The 19,577-nt window shown below is 41.2% G+C and overlaps 3 protein-coding genes across 5 annotated transcripts in view; 2 read left to right on the forward strand and 1 right to left on the reverse strand.

Moving 5' to 3' along the window:
• Positions 1 to 312: 312 nt before the first annotated feature.
• LOC131137584 (keratin, type I cytoskeletal 18-like) lies at positions 313 to 3,118 on the forward strand. The gene is made up of 7 exons (XM_058085704.1): positions 313 to 726; positions 1,741 to 1,823; positions 1,905 to 2,061; positions 2,189 to 2,353; positions 2,432 to 2,557; positions 2,631 to 2,854; positions 2,958 to 3,118. Exons 1-7 carry the CDS (start codon positions 349 to 351, stop codon positions 3,082 to 3,084), a joined length of 1,260 nt encoding a protein of 419 aa, XP_057941687.1. The 5' UTR covers positions 313 to 348; the 3' UTR covers positions 3,085 to 3,118.
• A 3,492-nt stretch (positions 3,119 to 6,610) lies between these two features.
• Positions 6,611 to 18,246, forward strand: tmem106c (transmembrane protein 106C). Of its 2 annotated transcripts, XM_058085706.1 has the most exons (9): positions 6,611 to 6,627; positions 15,614 to 15,725; positions 15,801 to 16,079; positions 16,551 to 16,614; positions 16,702 to 16,861; positions 16,939 to 17,079; positions 17,157 to 17,206; positions 17,380 to 17,433; positions 17,547 to 18,246. In XM_058085706.1, the coding sequence occupies exons 3-9, from the start codon at positions 15,863 to 15,865 to the stop codon at positions 17,680 to 17,682; spliced, it is 822 nt and encodes a 273-aa protein (XP_057941689.1). In that variant the 5' UTR covers positions 6,611 to 6,627; positions 15,614 to 15,725; positions 15,801 to 15,862; the 3' UTR covers positions 17,683 to 18,246. The 2 variants fall into 2 exon arrangements, with proteins under 2 accessions (XP_057941689.1, XP_057941688.1); XM_058085705.1 differs by lacking the exon at positions 6,611 to 6,627 and having other exon boundaries at positions 15,451 to 15,725.
• The window catches only part of tns2a (tensin 2a), a 36,152-nt gene continuing 34,440 nt past the window's right edge, over positions 17,866 to 19,577 (reverse strand). The window contains exon 28 of one of the 2 annotated variants that reach the window (XM_058085702.1): positions 17,866 to 19,504. In XM_058085702.1, the coding sequence (XP_057941685.1) occupies positions 19,366 to 19,504 (139 nt within the window). In that variant the 3' untranslated portion in view covers positions 17,866 to 19,365. The remainder of the gene's footprint in view (positions 19,505 to 19,577) is intronic. The other variant, XM_058085701.1, reaches the window with a different exon arrangement.

Genomic DNA, 19,577 nt, shown 5'->3' on the forward strand with positions numbered 1-19,577 from the left:
CTGGTCTCCTAGCTGTGAGGTCTGCGCGCTAACCACTAGATCGCCGTGCCACCATAAAAGTGTTCATGCATTGTGTAAATATTTAGGCTGGTGCGTGTACATCAATCAATTTACGATATCATTTTAGAAACATTACATATCAAGTTGAGTCAACAATATAATCAAAGCTGTTTGCATCACTTGTGTGCGGTGATCATACAAAGGCTGCGTAAAATGGTTAAAGGTGAGAAAGCAATATAGATAAAGGAGGTGTGGCAGAACGGACATATATAAGACACCAGGACTCTTGGACGGTCTTTCAGCCTCAGACGCTCCACTTCTATCAGTGCTCTATATCAAAGTTTAGCCATGGAGACTCTGTTTAGACGCGAATCCTCTCAATTTCTGGGCCCTGGTTCGGTTCCCAAATCATACGCACACAGCGTCAGCGGCGAGGCAGGGGGTGAAGGGACCAGGATCGCTGTCTCCTACAGTGGCAGGGTCTCAGGCAGGTATAACGAACAGTCCTTTGGGAATGTTAAGGGACTGGTAGCCATCGGGAGTGAGAAGGTCGCCATGCAGCAACTGAATGAGCGTCTGGCCAGCTACTTGGAGACCGTGAGAACTCTGGAGAAGGCCAACAGCAAGCTGGAGATCAACATAAGGGAGGCTCTCGAGAAAAGGGGCCCGTCGGATGGGAAGGACTACAGCAAGTATAATGCTATCATTGGAGATCTAAAAGTCAAGGTAAATCTACTTATTTATTTTAATATCATTATTATGGAGATCGGGCGGGACGGCGGTCTAGTGGTTAGCGCGCAGACCTCACAGCTAGGAGACCAGGGTTCAAAACTAAAACAGCAACAATTAGTGAAATAAGACTGAAGTGGTCATTGTTTGTTCATAAAAAGATATCAACTTTTTCTGCTGTTTGAAAAAAATATAGGCTGCACGGTGGACGAGTGGTTAGCTCGCAGGCCTCACAGCTAGGAAACCCACGTTCAATTCCACCCTCGGCCATCTCTGTGTGGAGTTTGCATGTTCTCCCCGTGCATGCGTGGGTTTTCTCCGGGTACTCCGGTTTCCTCCCACATTCCAAAAACATGCTAGGTTAATTAGCGACTCCAAATTGTCCATAGGTATGAATGTGAGTGTGAATGGTTGTTTGTCTATATGTGCCCTGTGATTGGATGGCTGGCGACCAGTCCAGGGTGTACCCCGCCTTTCGCCCGAAGACAGCTGGGATAGGCTCCAGCACGCCCAGTTGACGGTGATAATGAGTATGGTCATATCACCTCGTACTTTGGTACGGGACAAAAAAATTCAAAATTTAAAAAAAAAACCTCAAAAAAACCCTTAAACTGTATTATGGAAAGCAGGAAGTGAACAAATGCAACAGTTACTGATTGTAAAAGACCATCGTGAGGAAAAAGTGGTAGAAAATGAATGAATGAATAAATTATGCAGATCTTTAGTATTAGGGGAGTGGTTCCCTGGCATGGAATGGAATTCTTTGGAAAACTTTGTACTGTGGATGAAAAACCCTTACTTAACCTTGCCACGTAATGTTAATGCATTTCTTATCTTCTGCTTGGTCCTTTTATGAGTTACTCCACATTCCCCAAAGTTTATTTCTGCCACGTCCTTGAAATCCCAATCGGTTGTGAAAAAAAGTGTGAAAAACAAAGAAAATAAAAATAGGATTATATATAATGTAAATGAAAGTACACAATCACGACAATTTCCGCACATCTGTTTCAGATTTACGACATGATTAAGGGCAACGCACAACTTGCTATTTCCCTTGACAACGCCAGCCTGGCCGCAGACGATTTTAAGATCAAGTAAGTGTCTGAGCTTTGGAAAAAAAAAGCAGCCTTCCTAAATTCTGAGATTCCTGGATTTTTTTTTTTTTCTGTGACTAGGATGCACTACGAGATGTCCATGCGTCAGGCCGTGGAAGCTGATATCGCAAGACTTCGTAAGCTACTGGATGATACCAACCTGATACGTCTGCATTTGGAGAGTGACATCGAGTCACTAAAAGAAGAACTGATTACCCTCAGGAAGACCCATAAGATGGTTTGTGTTTTTTGGAGCGTCATAATTCAACCAATCAGAAAACAAGCATTGATAGTGTTTGTTTGACTCTTTGCACAGGATAGGCTTGCTCAGGAAATCACTCCCTGTTTATTTCCTCTTCCTACAGGATGTTGCTGAATTGCGTGCCCAGATCACACAGGCCGGAGTCCATGTGGATGTTGATGCCCCTAAAGGCCAAGACTTGGCCCGGATCATGAACGAGATGAGGGCAAAGTATGAGAAGATCGTGTTGAAGAACCAGGAGGAAGCCAAAGCATGGCACGAGTCCCAGGTAGTGTCTAAGACTGCCGTTAGTTTGCAACCGTTAATCGATGAAAATAGAACCCTGTGTGTTCGATATTGTGTGCAGATGACAGAAGTGCAGGTCAAAGTAACTGAGAGTACCACAGCCCTAAAAGAGGCCACAACGGTCATGTCTGAAACCAAGAGGAAGTATCAGACATTGGACATTGAACTGCAGTCACAACGGAGCTTGGTATCAACTTTTTCCCAGTCTATCTTCTGTAAAAAAGCCTGAAAATTGATCACTAAAATAACCTGTTTAACAGTTGGCGTCCCTGAAGGCCACTCTAAGGGACGTAGAAATGCGCTACAACGTGGAGATGGAGAAGTACAACCTGATACTCCTGAGGTTGCAAGAGCAGCTCACCGAACTACGTAATGACATTCTCAGAGACACAACAAAGTACCAGCACCTTCTCGACATCAAAGTCAAACTGGAAGCTGAGATCTTTGAATACCGGAGGTTGTTGGAAGGAGAAGTCAACGTGAAGTGAGTTGAAGCGAATATGACAGGAAGCTTGGAATAGCGTAGAAAACCAAATATGATCATTTGACAACTAAAACCGACTTCTGTCTTGTTCATTTTCCCCCAGCATTGACGTTGTGGACAAAAAGAAGACGGTCCAGACCCAAGTTCTGACAGTCACTCAGACTCTTGTGGACGGCAAAGTGGTGTCAGAGAGCAGGGATGTCAAATCCAGTCAACAAAATGTTGTCTGAGTAAAAGCCCAAAGAAAGAAATATGGAAATAAAATAAAAGAACCCATACTGAGTTGTGTTTTTTTTGGCTGAATTAAATGAAGCAATTATGACCTTATGGGTCAAACTAGTCTTTTCACATGAAGATAAATAATAGGGTCGAGCGAGTCCACCCATGCAAATTATCTGTATACGGAAGTGGGCGGGGCATACATTGAAAGCGGGTGTGGTTTAAATTGCAATTTATGCACATGCAGGCTTCCATCTGTATATTATTTTAAGTCTGCTAGTTTGCTATATGTATTATTACCACGTTATATGTATTATATGTACTGTGTATGTGTGTAAGTGAACTGTAAGACTTCATTCATTTTCTACCTCTTATCCTCTGGAGCCTATCCCAGCTGTCTTTGGGCGAGAGGCGGGGTACACCCTGGACTCGTGGCCAGCCAATCACAGGGCACATATAGACAAACAACCATTCACACTCACATTCATACCTATGGACAATTTGGAGTCGCTAATTAACCTAGCATGTTTTTGGAATGTGGGAGGAAACCGGGATGGTCAAGGTGGAATTGAACTCGGGTCTTCTAGCTGTGAGGTCTGCGCGCTAACCACTAATCTGAAAGACTTATTATTTATTCATTCATTCATTTTCTACCGCTTTTCTTCACGAGGTTCGCTGGGGTGCTGGAGCCTATCCCAGCTGTCTTAGGGCGAGAGGCGGGGTACACCCTGGAGTGGTGGCCAGCCAATCACAGGGCACATATAGACAAACAACCATTCACACTCACATTCATACCTATGGATAATTTGGAGTCGCCAATTAACCTAGCATGTTTTTGGAATGTGGGAGGAAACCGGAGTACCCGGAGAAGCATGCAGATAGCCGAGGGTGGGATTGTGGGACTGTGGGGTCTGCGCAGTAACCACTCGACCGCCGTGCCGCCTGTACATTATTTCAAGTCTGAAATTGACATGTATTAATGAGAGGTTGCTATATGTACGTATTATTACCACGTTATAGTATGTGTACTGTGTATGTGTGTCAGTGATCTGTAAGACTTATTATTTAATTTTTTTTTAATGATGATGTTATTTTGGTGATTCATGCATTAATGGCAAACAGGGAAATCATCTGTCAGCCTTGTTCACTGTATTTTTCTAAAAAAAAAAAAAGATTGGTACTTCAAGCAAAGAGCCAAATTAGGTTCTGTTTTGGAGGTTTACTGTGCACTTGCAGAGCTACTGCCATTATATATTTATTTGTGATTAATATAATAGCATAGGCAGCACAGTAGGAGTGCAGGTTTTTATTATATTCACTACAATATATAAATATACACCATTTTGTATGTAGCAATTCAGGAGAAGAAGACATTCACAGTACTGTATGAAGGTTGAATGTGGCATCCAATATGTCGGAACAGGAAAATGGGAACACAAGCGGCCGCCTGGCTTCCTGCCAGCATCCTCTCAAGGAAATTCTTTCAGCTTCTGACAAATTCCCACTCTGACCTTCAGTATTTCAGTCGTGTCCTGTATTAGACAGAAGCCATATTCCCATGCCTTGTCCAAGCAAACCATGTTCCTAGCCCTGCCTGCTATTTTGACACGGACACTGACCTCTTTTGGGAATGTCATGTTATCATGTGGTTAGAGAGCAACAGACTACTAAATTACTAGTTTGCTTGGAACTTTGAAACATATTAGAACTAAATTAGGGCACGAGTTTCACCAAAAAATAAGATATCCGTCAGCTCCTGATATCAAATTCTGAGCTAAACTAAAAAAAAAAGGTTAAGCTGAAAGTGGAGTTGGAGCAAGAGGAGCGATGGGATGTAGCTGAAGACATTTAGGATTTATAGATAGAACGGATAAGGAGTATCTGCATGCCTGTCATTCCTCAGTGGGCCCCGTAAAGAGCTGCGTGAACAATACCTCAGTCGCTCTACTGGGAGACACACTGATGTGTGCTTAGAAGTTATACTTTAAGCAGGAGGAAAGGCTCGACCTCACCAGGAAGGTCAACATTTATATAGACTCAATGACATTAAGTCCTTAGGATGCTTAAATGCCTAACATCACCATAGGAGAAACCTCAGTCAAAGCTGGTAGGTTCAGTGGGGTGTGAAATAAATATATTACTATTAGTAAGAGGACTGTACCACAATTAGACTTATAATCTAAATAAAATGCAATAATGGGGGCGGGGGACAGATATATTATTGCTTTTAGCTTCTGTTTGGTCCTGAAGTCTGATTGATGCAGAACCAACAACATTAGCCACGTTTACATGAGGAGTTTTTCTCTTTCCGAATGACCTTTCCAAAAGCAATGGTATCCATGGAAAGGAATATTCCAATTGCGTGTCTACATGCGGCGCTATAATCAACCAGAATAGTCAATGGGGCATACGCAGTAAAACGTAAACATCAACATCACGTGATACCGACTTCCTCGAGTTTTTCTTTCACTTGTTGGAATAACTCCGTATTGCCAGTTTTTTGTTCGTCCAGTCTTGAAATTTAGTTTGAATCAAAAACAAACTCCATTTTTTTAAATCGAAGAACGCCTCGAGCTGCGTGTTACGTCATATCTCAGCATTCGCTGAAAGAACGCACCCGGGAACAGGAAAAGATAAAGTTCAATCTTGCTAATATTTTACAATTAAACTCGGCACATGTTTTATATAGATATATATTTTCTTTTTTAATAAAACTGGACTTATGAATAAAGTATAAGAAGATTAGATTCTGTTCCACAGATGGCGGTAATGCACACGAAAGCTGCTTGCCAACCGCCAATAAACAACAGAAGAAGAAAAACACCACAAAAAAGAATGCAGTCTGACAACTTTCCGATTGAGCGGGTACAAGATACCTCAATCGGATTGGGAAAAGGATCCGATTATATATATATTCGGATTGGCAATTTTCTTTCGGAATGAGGTGTATACAAAGGTTAGATTCTTTCCATTTGAGCAAATAAACCGAATGGAATTGGAATATTTGGGTCCATGTATACGTGGCTAATGAGACGTTGCAGTGGAATTAAGTTTAATCTTAACTTTGGCAATAACTGACAACACGCATGGTCAGTTAGGAATCTTACTCCTTAAATGGGAACTGCACTTTTTTGGGAATTTTGAAACATCAACACAAACAGTATTTCTTTCCCTTTTCTGTGCATTCTAGCCAGAGTAAACCATTTAATATAAGTTAGCTAACAATGGACGTCATCCATTGCCACTCATGCCACAAACGTACATACATCGCTTGTCTAAACTATCTGTAGCAATGTAACCATACTAGCTTGATATAAAGTAGTAGTATTTACAAAGCAGTCCCGCAAAGCATGCTGGGAAAAAGACACTACAATCATTTCCTGAACCCCTAGTGGGAATATCAGTGTATTTGAGATTCCTATAAATGGTTAAATATGATTTCATGTCAGTGTTGCATGCATATTGCATCACAGAGTTCCTAGTTTTTTTTTGTACTACTTGGCAGACAAGAACTTGGCCTTCAACAGCACCTCCGTGAGAAGTTATCAGCGGCTGTGAGTACTTCAGATAAACAATTTAAATTGGACTTTCCTTTCCATTCAAAACTATCAGACTAAGTAAAAGCGCTGCTGTTTCATCTCCGCCTCCCTTTTTCTGCAGTAAAACAGTTAACGGGCTTAGCCGTAGACACACACCATGAATCATTTCTCTTCACTTTTACCGTCACACATCTGCTGGGTGTGTTTCATAAGAGTCCCTGGATGTCCTCCCAGTGAGGAGGAGGGTGTGTGTTTGTGAGAGAACAAGAAAACGTGAAGCCAAAATAAAGTCAAAGTAAACAAACTGCAGTAATGATGGAGGAACTCCAAACACTCACTAAAATTATTGATAAAAGCTGTTTTGATAGTAGAACTAACAAGATGTGTACTTACTGGAAAGACGGATACTTGGTTGCTCAGCAACATGAGAATTTTGGTCCTGCGGAAATAAAGACAGAGTAAATAAACAAATTTTACCATCGGGCTTCTGGGAAATAAATACAGTGGAACCATTCTCGGAGGCGACTGAAACATGATTCCCATCGGATATAATGGAAATAGGAATAATCAGCTCCGGATTCAAACTGTAGCCCTCATAAAACCTTATCATGAACTTTCTCAGCATGAGACAATTGTAGAAAAACCCAGCAAAAGTGGAAAAGTAGAGCTAACTCGCATTTTTTTAATCAAATACAGTGTACCTTGGTTGTACAATACCTTGGTTAAAGTCCTAAACTAATCTAGGTTATCACATTTTTGGTTAACAACCAAACTGTTTATCTTGACACGCGCAAGACGAGATCTCGCCATATTTGCTTGTGATCATGTAATACTTTGTGGTCCACGAAAATTTTGGTCCTGCGGACAAAACGAGAGAGTAAATAAACAAATTTTACCATCGGGCTTCTGGGAAATAAATACAGTGGAACCATTCTCGGAGGCGACTGAAACATGATTCCCATCGGATATAATGGAAATAGAAATAATCAGCTCCGGATTCAAACTGTAGCCCTCATAAAACCGTATCATGAACTTTCTCAGCATGAGACAATTGGAGATAAAAACAGCAAAAGTGGAAAAGTCGAGCTAACTCACATTTTTTAATCAAATACAGTAGTATACCTTGGTTAAAGTCCATCTAGGTTATCGCATTTTTGGTTAACAACCAAAATGTTTATCTTGACACGCGCAAGACGAAATCTCACCATATTTGCGTGTGTTCGTGTAATACTTTGTGGGCCACGAGTGCAGTGTTTGTATAGACTTAAAAGAGATTTCCAGTTACTGTTCATTTTGCAGCTACCGATGAGCATGTTTGTGTAGCACTGAGGAGGCTGATGTCAATGCAGACACACAAACAAGTTGTAAGTGAAAGGAAAGCAGCTTAATCTTGAAAATAATCAATGTCATAAATCCAACAGAGGTGATAGCCAGGACACGGCTATCGGGGTTGGGGTGGGGTGGGGGTGGGGGCAGAGATCAGCCTGAGTAAGACCAAAACTAGGCAATGCGCCACCACCTGATCCCTTTCGGTTTTCATTTTACAGGCATGTTGCATGGGGGGAAAAAAACCTGGTGGGGGGGAAAAAATAAGACTTTGCCTCCGGAGTTGAATAGCTGACTCAGCTAAACTCAATATTTGTGCCTAATTCGACTTTTGAAAGGAACCCAAAAACCACCAGAAACTCCTTGAACCGAAAGTGACAAGGTAGAAAATTATGATTTGTCCTCTACTAAAAAAAAATGCAATAAAACAATAACTGATAACATAAAATGCACAATGGACTATTTACTCATTAACCTCTTTAAATAAGCGTAGAGTAAGTTTATTTATATAGCCCTTAATCACAAAAGAGTCTCAAAGGGCTTTACAAGCTGGCAACGATCCACGACTACGCTGATTTGAACCCCCACCCCATACCTTTCAGGATGCAATGGATGTCGAGTGGGCAACACATGTATACAAAATAAATTCAAATATCATATTAGTCCAGTTCATAGACGTGGTTAGGGTTAAAGTCGGTCAGTCGCAGGTTTTTTGGAACGAACTGGGCCCTCCGTGGCAGCACCTCTAAGACGTGGACCACCTCAGATATGGTCCCATTCAGTCAGGGCGAGTTCCAAACAACAAAAGGACAAAAGGGACAGGATATTTGGCTTCTGTTTCGGAATGTGGTTGTCAAGCACCTGTGCCCACCAAGTGTCCCTTTAAAGTAAATTTACTGTAGGGAAGAAGCCAGTAAATATTTAAATGAGGGGTGCATTTAACCCATGAGAAAATGTCTCATAATAATAACAATAGTGATGGGCATGAAAACAACAGCATGAAGACTTGTTTGCAAACTGATGCCGAGTTCTCAGAATCACAGTTTGTACCTTAAAGTGACTTTTATACACTGGAGAAATAATATTTTTTTTTAGTCCAAAGACACCCCCACACCTCATGTTCTCGCACTCTTATTACAACACAAAGGTACTCTAACGCCATCTTTACAAATTTTGCAAAAGCAAAAACAACAAAGAAAAGAACAAACAGGGTTGGACTATGGAAACCAAACTCTTTAGGCGTCTCTGAATTATGGCGGAAAAGCAATGGGAGGGCGACTGGTTGCTGGAGAGATGCCAATTCGCTTCCAAGGCAACGACAAGGTGCCCTTGAGCAATGTAACAAACTGCCAAATCCTTTCGTTGCTTGTGTGTGTGTGTGCCGCTTGACACCTGAAACCCTTGATCAAACACCCGTTGACTTCACCTTAGCTTAGCTAGCTCACTCGTTCACGCATATGTTATTGTAGTCGGCCATTTTTATTTATTTATTCTTTTTTACTCAGCCTCATTATTTGGTCTATAATTACTTTAACCTATTCGAACAAATCCGACTTAAAAAAAAACTGACATTCACAGCTGCGGCTGTGGGCAACATCCTTTTTAGGCAAAGTAATTCATGAAATTATGTAGTTTCTGCTGTTCTAAATATAAGTAAATACTTCAATGACAGTATATTTCACACTTATATTAGGTATTGTAATAATAAGACACTTGGCAACCACAAGTTAGGATCTGTCACCTACAGGAAGTGCTTGGGAAAAGGGAAATATCCACTTCCAACAGGAGGCTGTTGCATTCAAGGGCCGGTTATTAGAGCTTCACTCCCTCTAGTGTTTGACAACTTTTGCACAAAATAAGTAAATATGGAGTATGTCATCATAGAGGAAGAATCTGCTGTTTAATCACCAGGATTATAATTCATGTCCTGCGTGCCAATAAATATCATCACGGTTTGGTCGAGCAGGAAGTAGAGGCTTGGCTGACTTATTTGGCAACTGATTAGCGATATGACCAAAAAAGGTCTCTGCTGCTACCGGGGAGCCTGGCTTTATCTCTCGTGGAAGCAAGGGTGAACATTGTGACGTAATAAGTGAACTTAGGTGACCTTTCTAAGTGAGCTCCATGATGACAGCTGAATGTGTAATGATTAACCAATATGGACGAAACACTGTAAAATGTTGTTTAATCAGTGCCGGCAAACATTTATGAACCTCGATGAGGACTGATGGAGAGATAAAAGCAAGGTCGGCGATTATTTCCTGTGGTCAACGTCCTCACGGAATGAGGAGCTACGTTCAGTAGACGGGGTGATGAATCTGAAAGTTAAAGGACCAAAGTGTTGGCACGATACAGAGCGAGTTTTATGTAAGCGTGCTAGGTCCTTCTTTGGTCTGCAGGGTCAGCCATTGGGAGTCTATGTAAGGGAGACTCCTTATGATCTCATGATGAAGACATCATTTGTTTGTGTGTGTTTTTCCTCTCCTGACTAATCTGGTTTGTCTCTTGGGAAGTGTCCCCCTCCTACCGACCGCCAGCCATATCTTCCACTGCCTTGGTTTAGTTATCTTCCTTATATGAACAGACAGGAGAGGCCATACCATTGTGCATCATTCAAGGGGGGGAGAGGATGTGTGTAAAAGCCAATAACCTCATATTTAGATGTATAAGAGATGTCATGTTTAATGGCAACTCAACCTCACGTATGATGTAGCCTCTGATGTGTAGTCCATTTAAAGGCAATGAGCGGAGTTCATTTCATTGGTTAAGATTACACTCAGCTGCGTTAAATGCGCCGGTGGGAGAGACTGGGCGTGGGAGAGACTGGGCGTGGGAGAGACTGGGCGTGGGTGCGCCGCGCTGCGCCTGACGAAAATTGCAAAGAGCGCCGGCCACTCTACACAATTAGAGCCCAATATGTCAATCAAGCTTAAAAAAAATAGCACACAAGTATACCACTTGAATCACACTTTAAACCAGGGGTCTCAAACTAGTGTCCTGCGGGCCACATTTGGCCACATTTGGCCCGCGGGCCGCGAAGATTTCACTGTGTTAGCACGGAGCTAACACCAATGGCTTCCAGGAAATATTTGTTCAGTTTTGAACTTGCCTAAAAAGGCAAACATCAGGCAGAAGTGGTTGGAGTTGCAGAGCAAAATATGGGATTGAACATGAGCAACGCTGGACTATCCGCAAAACTGTTTTTAATAGACTTTTCCACCACAATTGGCAGTTCTACCTGAGTTTTTTTTTTTTTTTTTAATGGGTAACATGCATGTTTTGGACTGTTGGAGGTTCAGAGTACCAGGAGAGACTCCACAGAGAAAAGGACCAATCAAATGTACAGTGTACGGTATAGATCAGGGGTCTCAAACACGCGGCCCGCGGGCCAAATGTGGCCCGCAGGACACTAGTTTGAAGCACCCGCCTTGATATGAAAGTTAAATGTTAGTGCGATAAATGTGTTTAATAAATGTGTTTTTTTGGGGTTTTTTGGAAAACCTGATGCAGCCCAGTCTCGCCCAGACCCTAGCTCCAGTGGCCCCCAAGTAAATTGAGTTTGAGACCCCTGCTTTAAACTGTTATTATAAGCAATGAGGGGTTGTGTTCACGGGCATCACTAATAATATTTTTTTTCAGTGTCATTTCCAACATAGGCCATGACCCTATGGTGAGGAGTTCAGTTATCTGGGAGGGGCTCAGAGTAGAGCCGCTTCTCCTTCACATCGAGAGGAGTCAGTTGAGGTGGCTTGGGCGTCTAGTCCGGACGCCTCTGTGGTGAGGTGTTCTGGGCATGCCCAGCCGGGAAAAGGCCCCAGGGCAGACCTAAGACACGCTAGAGGGATTATGTCTCACAGCTGGCCTGGGAACGCCTTGGTGTCCTCCCGGTGGAGCTGGAGGAGGTGGCCGGGTACCGGGAAGTCTGGGCTTCCCTACTGAGACTGCTGCCCCCGCGACCCGGACCCGGAAAAAACGGAGGAAAATGGATGGATGGATTTCCAACATAATGAAATAAAATTAAGTCTTATCAGTTTAAACAAGAAATGTCTTGTGTTCGGTTTACAGTCTGTCAGACAGACGATTCTTAACTCCCGACATTGACCCTTGCAGCTTTTATCACATGAATGGTGAAAACAAATGAATATTTGTCCAACGCTAACACACACACAGTCTGATGTAAACCCCACGGGGACAATCCACCCAAACAACTAGATCACGTCAGGCCAAGCTTCAGCTGACGTCACTTGTCGAGTCTCTTTGCACCCAACTCAGGTGGGTGTTGCTAAATCGGATTACATTACACGTGGATGCTTAGACAAAAGTAGTGACTGAATCAAACAGGAATGTTTGGGAATTGAGTCCACAATAATGTTCATCCTTGCAGTTTCCTTCCATCTATGACACCATAATGCCAAAATCTTAACTGGAATTACATTCCAGCAGGGGTCTCAAACTCAATTTACTAGGGGGCATCTGGAGCTCGGGTCTGGGTGAGACTGGGCCGCATCAGGTTTTCAAAAAAAACCAAAAAAAAACGCATTTATTAAAAACAAAAAAATTTTAAAAACTTTGCTTTGGTTCCAATTTTCTACAAGAAAAGCTCTGATATTATTTTTCTACACAAAATAAGATGAAAAATAAATAAACAAATCAAGAATAAAGAAAATCAATCAATCAGTAATAAATAAATAAATATAATAATAATAATAAAACGGCAAATAATTAAAAATTAAGAAGCCACATATAGTTGGTGGGTAGACAATTTTTTTTTCGGATTAAAATTAACAAAGCATTATTAGAGCCCCGTAGACATGACAAAACACGACTATAGTCACATTTATACTTTTTTTATTTACAACATATTGCGCAACTGCAGGGTCTTGAGACACATGCTAACTCGCAAACTAGAGAGCTAGCGACCTAAACGGTAGCCTTCAAGTTATTTCCTTTAAACTTAAATAGCCAAAAACTTACCACTTCCACACGGAGAGGGAGGATAACTATTAACAGTTATTTAACCTTTAACATGAACATTAATCAAACGTAATAATTTTTTCTGGGTACATGATACCATACAGCATCCATATCAAACTTGCGCGGGTCGCACTAACATTAAACTTTCATATCAAGGCGGGGGCCTCATAGTAGTGCCGCGTGTACAAGTAATGCAGTCTTGAAATGTACAATTACATGCAAATATACCAGATAATGCAAAACAAGTGTAATTCAGGAGCAGAAAATAAACCCTAACTGACATTTTCTTTGGAGTTGGACAGTCGACTGGAAGATCTCATGGGAGAAGTTTGACTGCCAAGAATGTGGGAAAAAAATGTCAAGGGGGGGGGGGGGGGGAGAAAGTAGAAAGACAGAAAGGAGGAGGAAGGCGGGAGGGGTTGAGTCCTTTCGAAAGCACCGTGATAAGAAAAGCTGATATGGCAGCTGTTCATTAAAGTTGGTTGACTGTGCTCTCGCTTCATGTGCTTCACGTGGAGCGGAATGAAATGAAAAGGCCAACAAAGCTCTGTGGGGCATTATGGAATTGTCTGTCTAAGCAACAAGGGGACATTTTGGAAAGATATACGTCTTCATTTGTTAGTTAATATCATGCCTCGGTCATAACGTCACAGTGTGTGTGTAAGATTCCCGACTGCAAACCCCTGCAAATGTACCTGATTATTCATTAAAAGTTCTAGAAGCACTAACTGCTTCTGAATGTTTGCTATCAGGCTGCAGACAATGACCGTCTTTCACTGCTGCGGTTCGATGAATCCAAATTTTCCAAAGAGCTGCCATGAAAGCACACACAGGAAGCACACGCTCAAATATTTGCAAACATCTGTATGCTTCTTTTTTAGTGGGACTAGTCGATGGCACTCGACCTCAACACAGTATCATTACATCCTCGTCATATATTATGCTGGAAAAATTTAACTGTTATGTGATGACAGTAGCCTTGTCACCGATACAGTTTAATCTGTTTTAATCGTTTGTTTTGAATTTAGCCTCAGTTCAGTACCCAGGAAATAATGACTAACCACTGTGGAATATTTTACACAAACATTGCCAACAGTCTTCTATGTCTTTTCCTTTCCACGCTATACAGTGGTATAAAAAAGTATCTGAACTTTATGGAATTTCTCACATTTCTGCATAAAATTACCATTAAATGTGATCTGATCTTTGTCAAAAATCACACAGATGAAAAAAAACAGTGTCTGCTTTAACTACAACCACACAAACATTTGTAGGGTTTCATATTTTAATGAGGATAGCATGCAAACAATGACAGACATGGGTAGGAATAAGTAACTGAACTGGTTTATGTTTTATAGTGGGCACAGTAGCTTTAAGCCACTCATCAGTGATTGGGCACACACCTGACTTCAATTGTTTGGTAAAAATTGGTTTCAATTGCTTTTTAAGTCTCCTTAGGCAGAGGTTTCAGTTATTTATTCCACCCCCTTCTGTCATTGTTTGCATGCTATCCTCATTAAAATATGAAAACCTACAAATGTTTGGGCGGTTTTAGTTAAAGCAGACACTGTTTTTTCATCTGTGTGATTTTTGACAAAGATCAGATCACATTTGATGGTGATTTTATGCAGAAATGTACATGTGTGTTACAGTCTGACTGAAAGACGAGTATATATATATATATATATAGTCATATCTGGTCATTATTAAGATGAAATTTAGTTTTTTTTTAATTTATTGTTTCACTTGTGTATAAGTCCCATCTACTGACAAGTGGACATTATTTCTCCACGGTCTTTACAAGCCTGACAAAGTTGGCCTTTAAGGCCACTAAATAACAAACGTGTGAAGGCCCAATGTTTGTCCAAAGCTATAAAACACTTTCTTGTACTTTCACACTCTCTCACACGAGTGGTTAGCATGCTGGACACGGTCGGAAAGACCTGGGTTCAAATCTCTGTTGTGTGGAAATTGCATGTTCTCCCTTTGTGTGCATGTGTTTTCACCCCACATTCCAAAAACATGTTAGGTTTAATTGGTGACTCAAAATTGTCTGTAAATATGAATGTGAGTGGGAATGATTGTCACTGTGTGCCCTGTGATAGGCTGGCAACCAGTCCCCGCCTTGTCGCTGATAAAAACCAGTGGAAAAGTACTCACTAAACTTAAAAGTACACAAATACAGTGATGAAACTTGGAAAAATTGCAGTAATTTTTTGCCCTGCCTATTTCTTTGCCTTCTAGTGCCCTCTAGTGTTGTTTGGCGGAATGTCACAATCCCAACAGTACATAGTCTTTGCTTTAACCACAAGGTAGAAGTATTTTTGTGTTAGCCCACGGCACATTGTAAAAATACAATTCACCAAGAAAACAAAAAAATGTTTTTAAAAAGGGCAGTATTTTTTACAATTTCACAAGAAATATTAGGAGAATATTAAGTATTACGACTAATTTATGGCTGAGCAGAACATGCCGAGGATATGTTTACAATGCAATGTTTCTGGATTCTGCTCACCATCATGGCGGCCAAACCAGCGCATGAAATAATACGGAAGTGGATGGGGAGTTGGCGGTCCTGTTTTAAGAGTAGGCTAGTTAACATGCGCGTATTTTAAGTAGCAATAAAAAAAGCAAAAAAAAACTAAAAAAAGAACACCGTATTGACTAGACTGAATACGTGTTTTCTCTCGTACTTAACTAGCACAAAAACGAGACTTCACAATTGATTCGTCAGCAAGTGAAAACAGCAATGGATTCCAGACACGCAAATGCCCTGAGGTCACATGAAGGCAACATAAGGCTAAACTCTTGAGGTAACATTCTGATTAATTTTCGAGTTAAAATGACTATTATTATAACAAATATGTTTTATCTGTACCCACCTGTAGCGGCAAAGTAGTCAACGGGACAAAGACGGTGGTTTGGGTGAAAGGCTCATAGCCCGGCCGCCATGGGGAGCGTGTTGTCTCGCAGCGGGAGCAGCCTGTCACTCTTGCCGGAGAGGTCGAGCTCCAGGCGGCGAGGCGACGAGAAAGACTCCGACGATGACGACTCCTTGGACGGGCTTGTCAGGCGGGAAGACATAGCCCAGTTCCCTTACGTGGAGTTTACCGGCAAGGACAGCATAACATGCCCGGCGTGTCAAGGGAGTGGACGGATACCCTCAGGTAAAAGTACTTGGAAGTTAATTACTATTAGCATGTAGCAAATGTCCAGCTTGTTGAAAAAAAATAAACTTAACTAATGTAGTTCAGGTTAAATTACTATTACTAAACCACGACCACCACATTGTCAAAATACAGTACTGTAATGTAAAAAAAAACACATTTCACTAAAACTATCCTTTATTACTCAGTGCAAGAGACAGTTAAAATGGTTGAATTGTATTTGTTATTATTGGAAACAAGTTAGTAACAGTCATTTATTCAGTAATGTCAACACATATGTGATTATGGCCATAATCACATCTGTTCTTTGTACCTTTGTACTCTTCTGTGATGATGTCATCCAAAAACTGAAACAAGCCAATGAAAAAGCAATTTTGAAGGTATATTTCCTAAGAAAATGTGAAATTGCATAACCTTTATGGTGTTGGAATGGCCATGTTTTGTGACCTAGTATCATCTCTCCCCAAACAGAGCAAGTCAATGAGTTGGTTGCATTGATCCCATATAGCGATCAAAGGCTGCGACCTCAAAGAACGTAAGTCACCAATCAGCTCACCCAAATCATTTGTGTGTCTGTGCATTAATATTGTACCAAAAAAAATCATTGTCATGTCTTTCCTAGGAAACTCTATGTGGTTCTGTCAGTCATGTTGTGTTTCCTGGCCTCCGTGCTTGTGGCCTTCTTCCTCTTTCCCCGCTCCGTCGTTGTGACGGATGACGGGATACGAGCGGTGACGGTGCACTTCGATCATGCTAACAACAAGGTCCAAATGAACATGACGGTACATACTTTTTTTTTTCCTCTCCAGGGCTCCCCTTACTATTGTAATTTAATTTTACTTACCACTACCCCCATCAGAGCACACTCAACTTCAGCAACCCTAACTTCTTCTCGGTGCGAGTCCAGAGCATCACTTGTCAGGTGCTCTACATGAAGAAGGTGATCGGGACGCATCAGCTCAACGACGCGACTACCATCTTGCCCCTCAGTCAGCGCCGGGTAAGTATCGTTCGTCACTGGAGATATTATCTCATTATACCTATGTGCTTAATTTGCTGTTATTTAATGTCGCACAGGTGGACTACACAGTCAGCGTGGAGATAGGCAGCAGTGCGCCGTACGTCTAGTAAGTGTCAAGCAAATAAAACAAAGTCCAATGAGAGCTTTCACTGTTTTGAATAAAAAGCTATTAATGATGGTAGATGCCTGTTTTAAACAGCTACATTTAAACAGTAGTAGGCAAAAGAGTGGCTCTAATCAAAAGTCTAATGTGTAATTTGTCCCCTTTGTCTCCATCAGTGCCTTCTGCACCATGCCCAGCATCAAGGTCCACAACATACTTGTTTTTATGCAGTAAGTATGGCTTTACATTCATGTTTTTAATTTCAGTTATTTGAAATTATCTTACAGTATTATGGAAAATCACGTGTTTGTGGCTCCTCCCCTTTGTCAACACACTTTTGCAGAACCTCCGTGAAAACCTCACACATGGTGCGAACGTCCCAGAACAGCCTGGAAGCATATCGCTACATTGACTGCGGTTCCAACACCTCGTACCACCAGCATCAGCAGCATCCCATCTCAGCCCACAGCCACCTTTAGCTGCCACAGCACGAGAACAGGATGGAGAGTCAAAAGCCGAAAGAAGGTCGGTTTTTGAATCTCATTAAAGCGATGTTGGGCTTTTAGTTGTTGTTGTTTTTTTTTTAAAGATTTAGATAAACAGTTCTCTAACAAAGTACATGCATTCCAAAGATACGCTCTTTAAGGGAATATTTTTTTGTGGGCCTTATTTAACGCTGCACTGGCATGTGTTGAGAATCCAGGACTGCAACTGTAGTATTTTTCCAAGTGCCTTGGTACAAACTGCTGTGTTGTTTACGTAGCTATATGAAAAGCACTTCTTGCACCATTTTGTTTTTACTGATGCACATTTAACTAAGGCGATTTTATGTAGATGAAGTGAAGCTACACTCCTGCCTCATGAAGTGCATTTCAACTGTTTTGGATGGTATCTTTAAGCCATTAGCCATGTCTTGTATAGATTTATAGATGATTTTTTTCTGCTGTTTGTATAAAAAACTATATATATATTTGTTTTGATTTTTTTTAATAATAAATGCCTGTGTGATTTCCTCCAAAGAAGCATTAAAGGAACTGTGAATAAACCTTGTTATAATATTCCATGAATGACAATGTAAGGTACCACATCATTATCACTTTATTCTATTCTTCCTTGTTTTTTTTTTGCATACAAAATAGCAGAATATCCTTTTTGAAGAAAACACTTTCCTTATTACTGTATGTCTCATACATGGTCCTATAGCTGCATGTGAAAATATATTACTACATAATACAGAGATCAACACGGAGGTAAATACAAAGACCACAATATATTATTGCTGTAATAAACATAGTGTTTTCTCACTAATATAAATGCGGAGCTGAGATACAAGAAGGCGTTAAAGTACAAAAATATAGCTGAATAAAAAGCTTATTAATTCATACAAAGAGTGCTTCATCTTTGGTTAAGTACATTTCTTTTGGCCGCTGTTTTGACTTAATAAGTCACTAAAATAACTGTACAATAACACTGTACGCTTTTCCTTAGGTCGCCTTTTTCCCCCACTCGTTTCACTTACGTTCCTTTCAATTATGAGCGACACACATCTGAATACTTTCAAATCGCCTCCTACATACATACACACGCGCACACACACACACACACACACTTGGTTAAAGGAAGTTAACATGACTGTTTGCGCTCCCCGGCTTCTCCACTTGTCGTCATGAACAGTGTATGAGTGGGGGGGGATAAACAGGATTGTCGTAGTTACACAAGTGGACTCGATGATGGAAAGCCCCACCCCACCCCCCTTCTCCTCGCAACCCCACCCCTGCGTGGGTACTGCGAAACTAAACAACATAATAGTCTTTGGTCTTGTTTACTTCCTGTTATGATGTGTTAACAGTCTGTGATGCTACTAATGCACTAGCTAGACTGATTATATAACCCTGTATCATCATCATCATCATCCTATGCAAGTGGAATCACAAAGCTGCTTCACTAAATGTATTGGTTCTACTGCATTTATGATATTTAATGATATTTTAACCTGGAAGGAATGTTAAATGTTCTTTTGAATCATCTTCATGCTTTGTGTTACCATGGCGACATACTAGCCAAGCAGCTTTGTGATACGGGTCGATAGAGGACGATGTGGCGCCTTTTAAAAAATGTAACATTCCTACTGTAACAAGGCAATATAATAATCGCTGTGACATCTACCGCCGCTGCGACAACATGACCTTGTTGATGAAGTTCACGATGGCCGCGGCGGGTTGTTCAGGGTCCAGCTCGGCGAACAGGTGGCAGACGTTCTCCGCTAAGCTGCCTGGCTTCTTGGCGACAAAACCAAAAACTCTTAAATGGAGATGAGAGGGGTAGAATGTTAGCACTTGGTGAAAATGTCACATGATTATTTCTAGTAATTCAT

The sequence above is a fragment of the Doryrhamphus excisus genome, chromosome 10 (genome assembly GCF_030265055.1).
Source record: "Doryrhamphus excisus isolate RoL2022-K1 chromosome 10, RoL_Dexc_1.0, whole genome shotgun sequence".
Classification (NCBI taxonomy): domain Eukaryota; kingdom Metazoa; phylum Chordata; class Actinopteri; order Syngnathiformes; family Syngnathidae; genus Doryrhamphus; species Doryrhamphus excisus.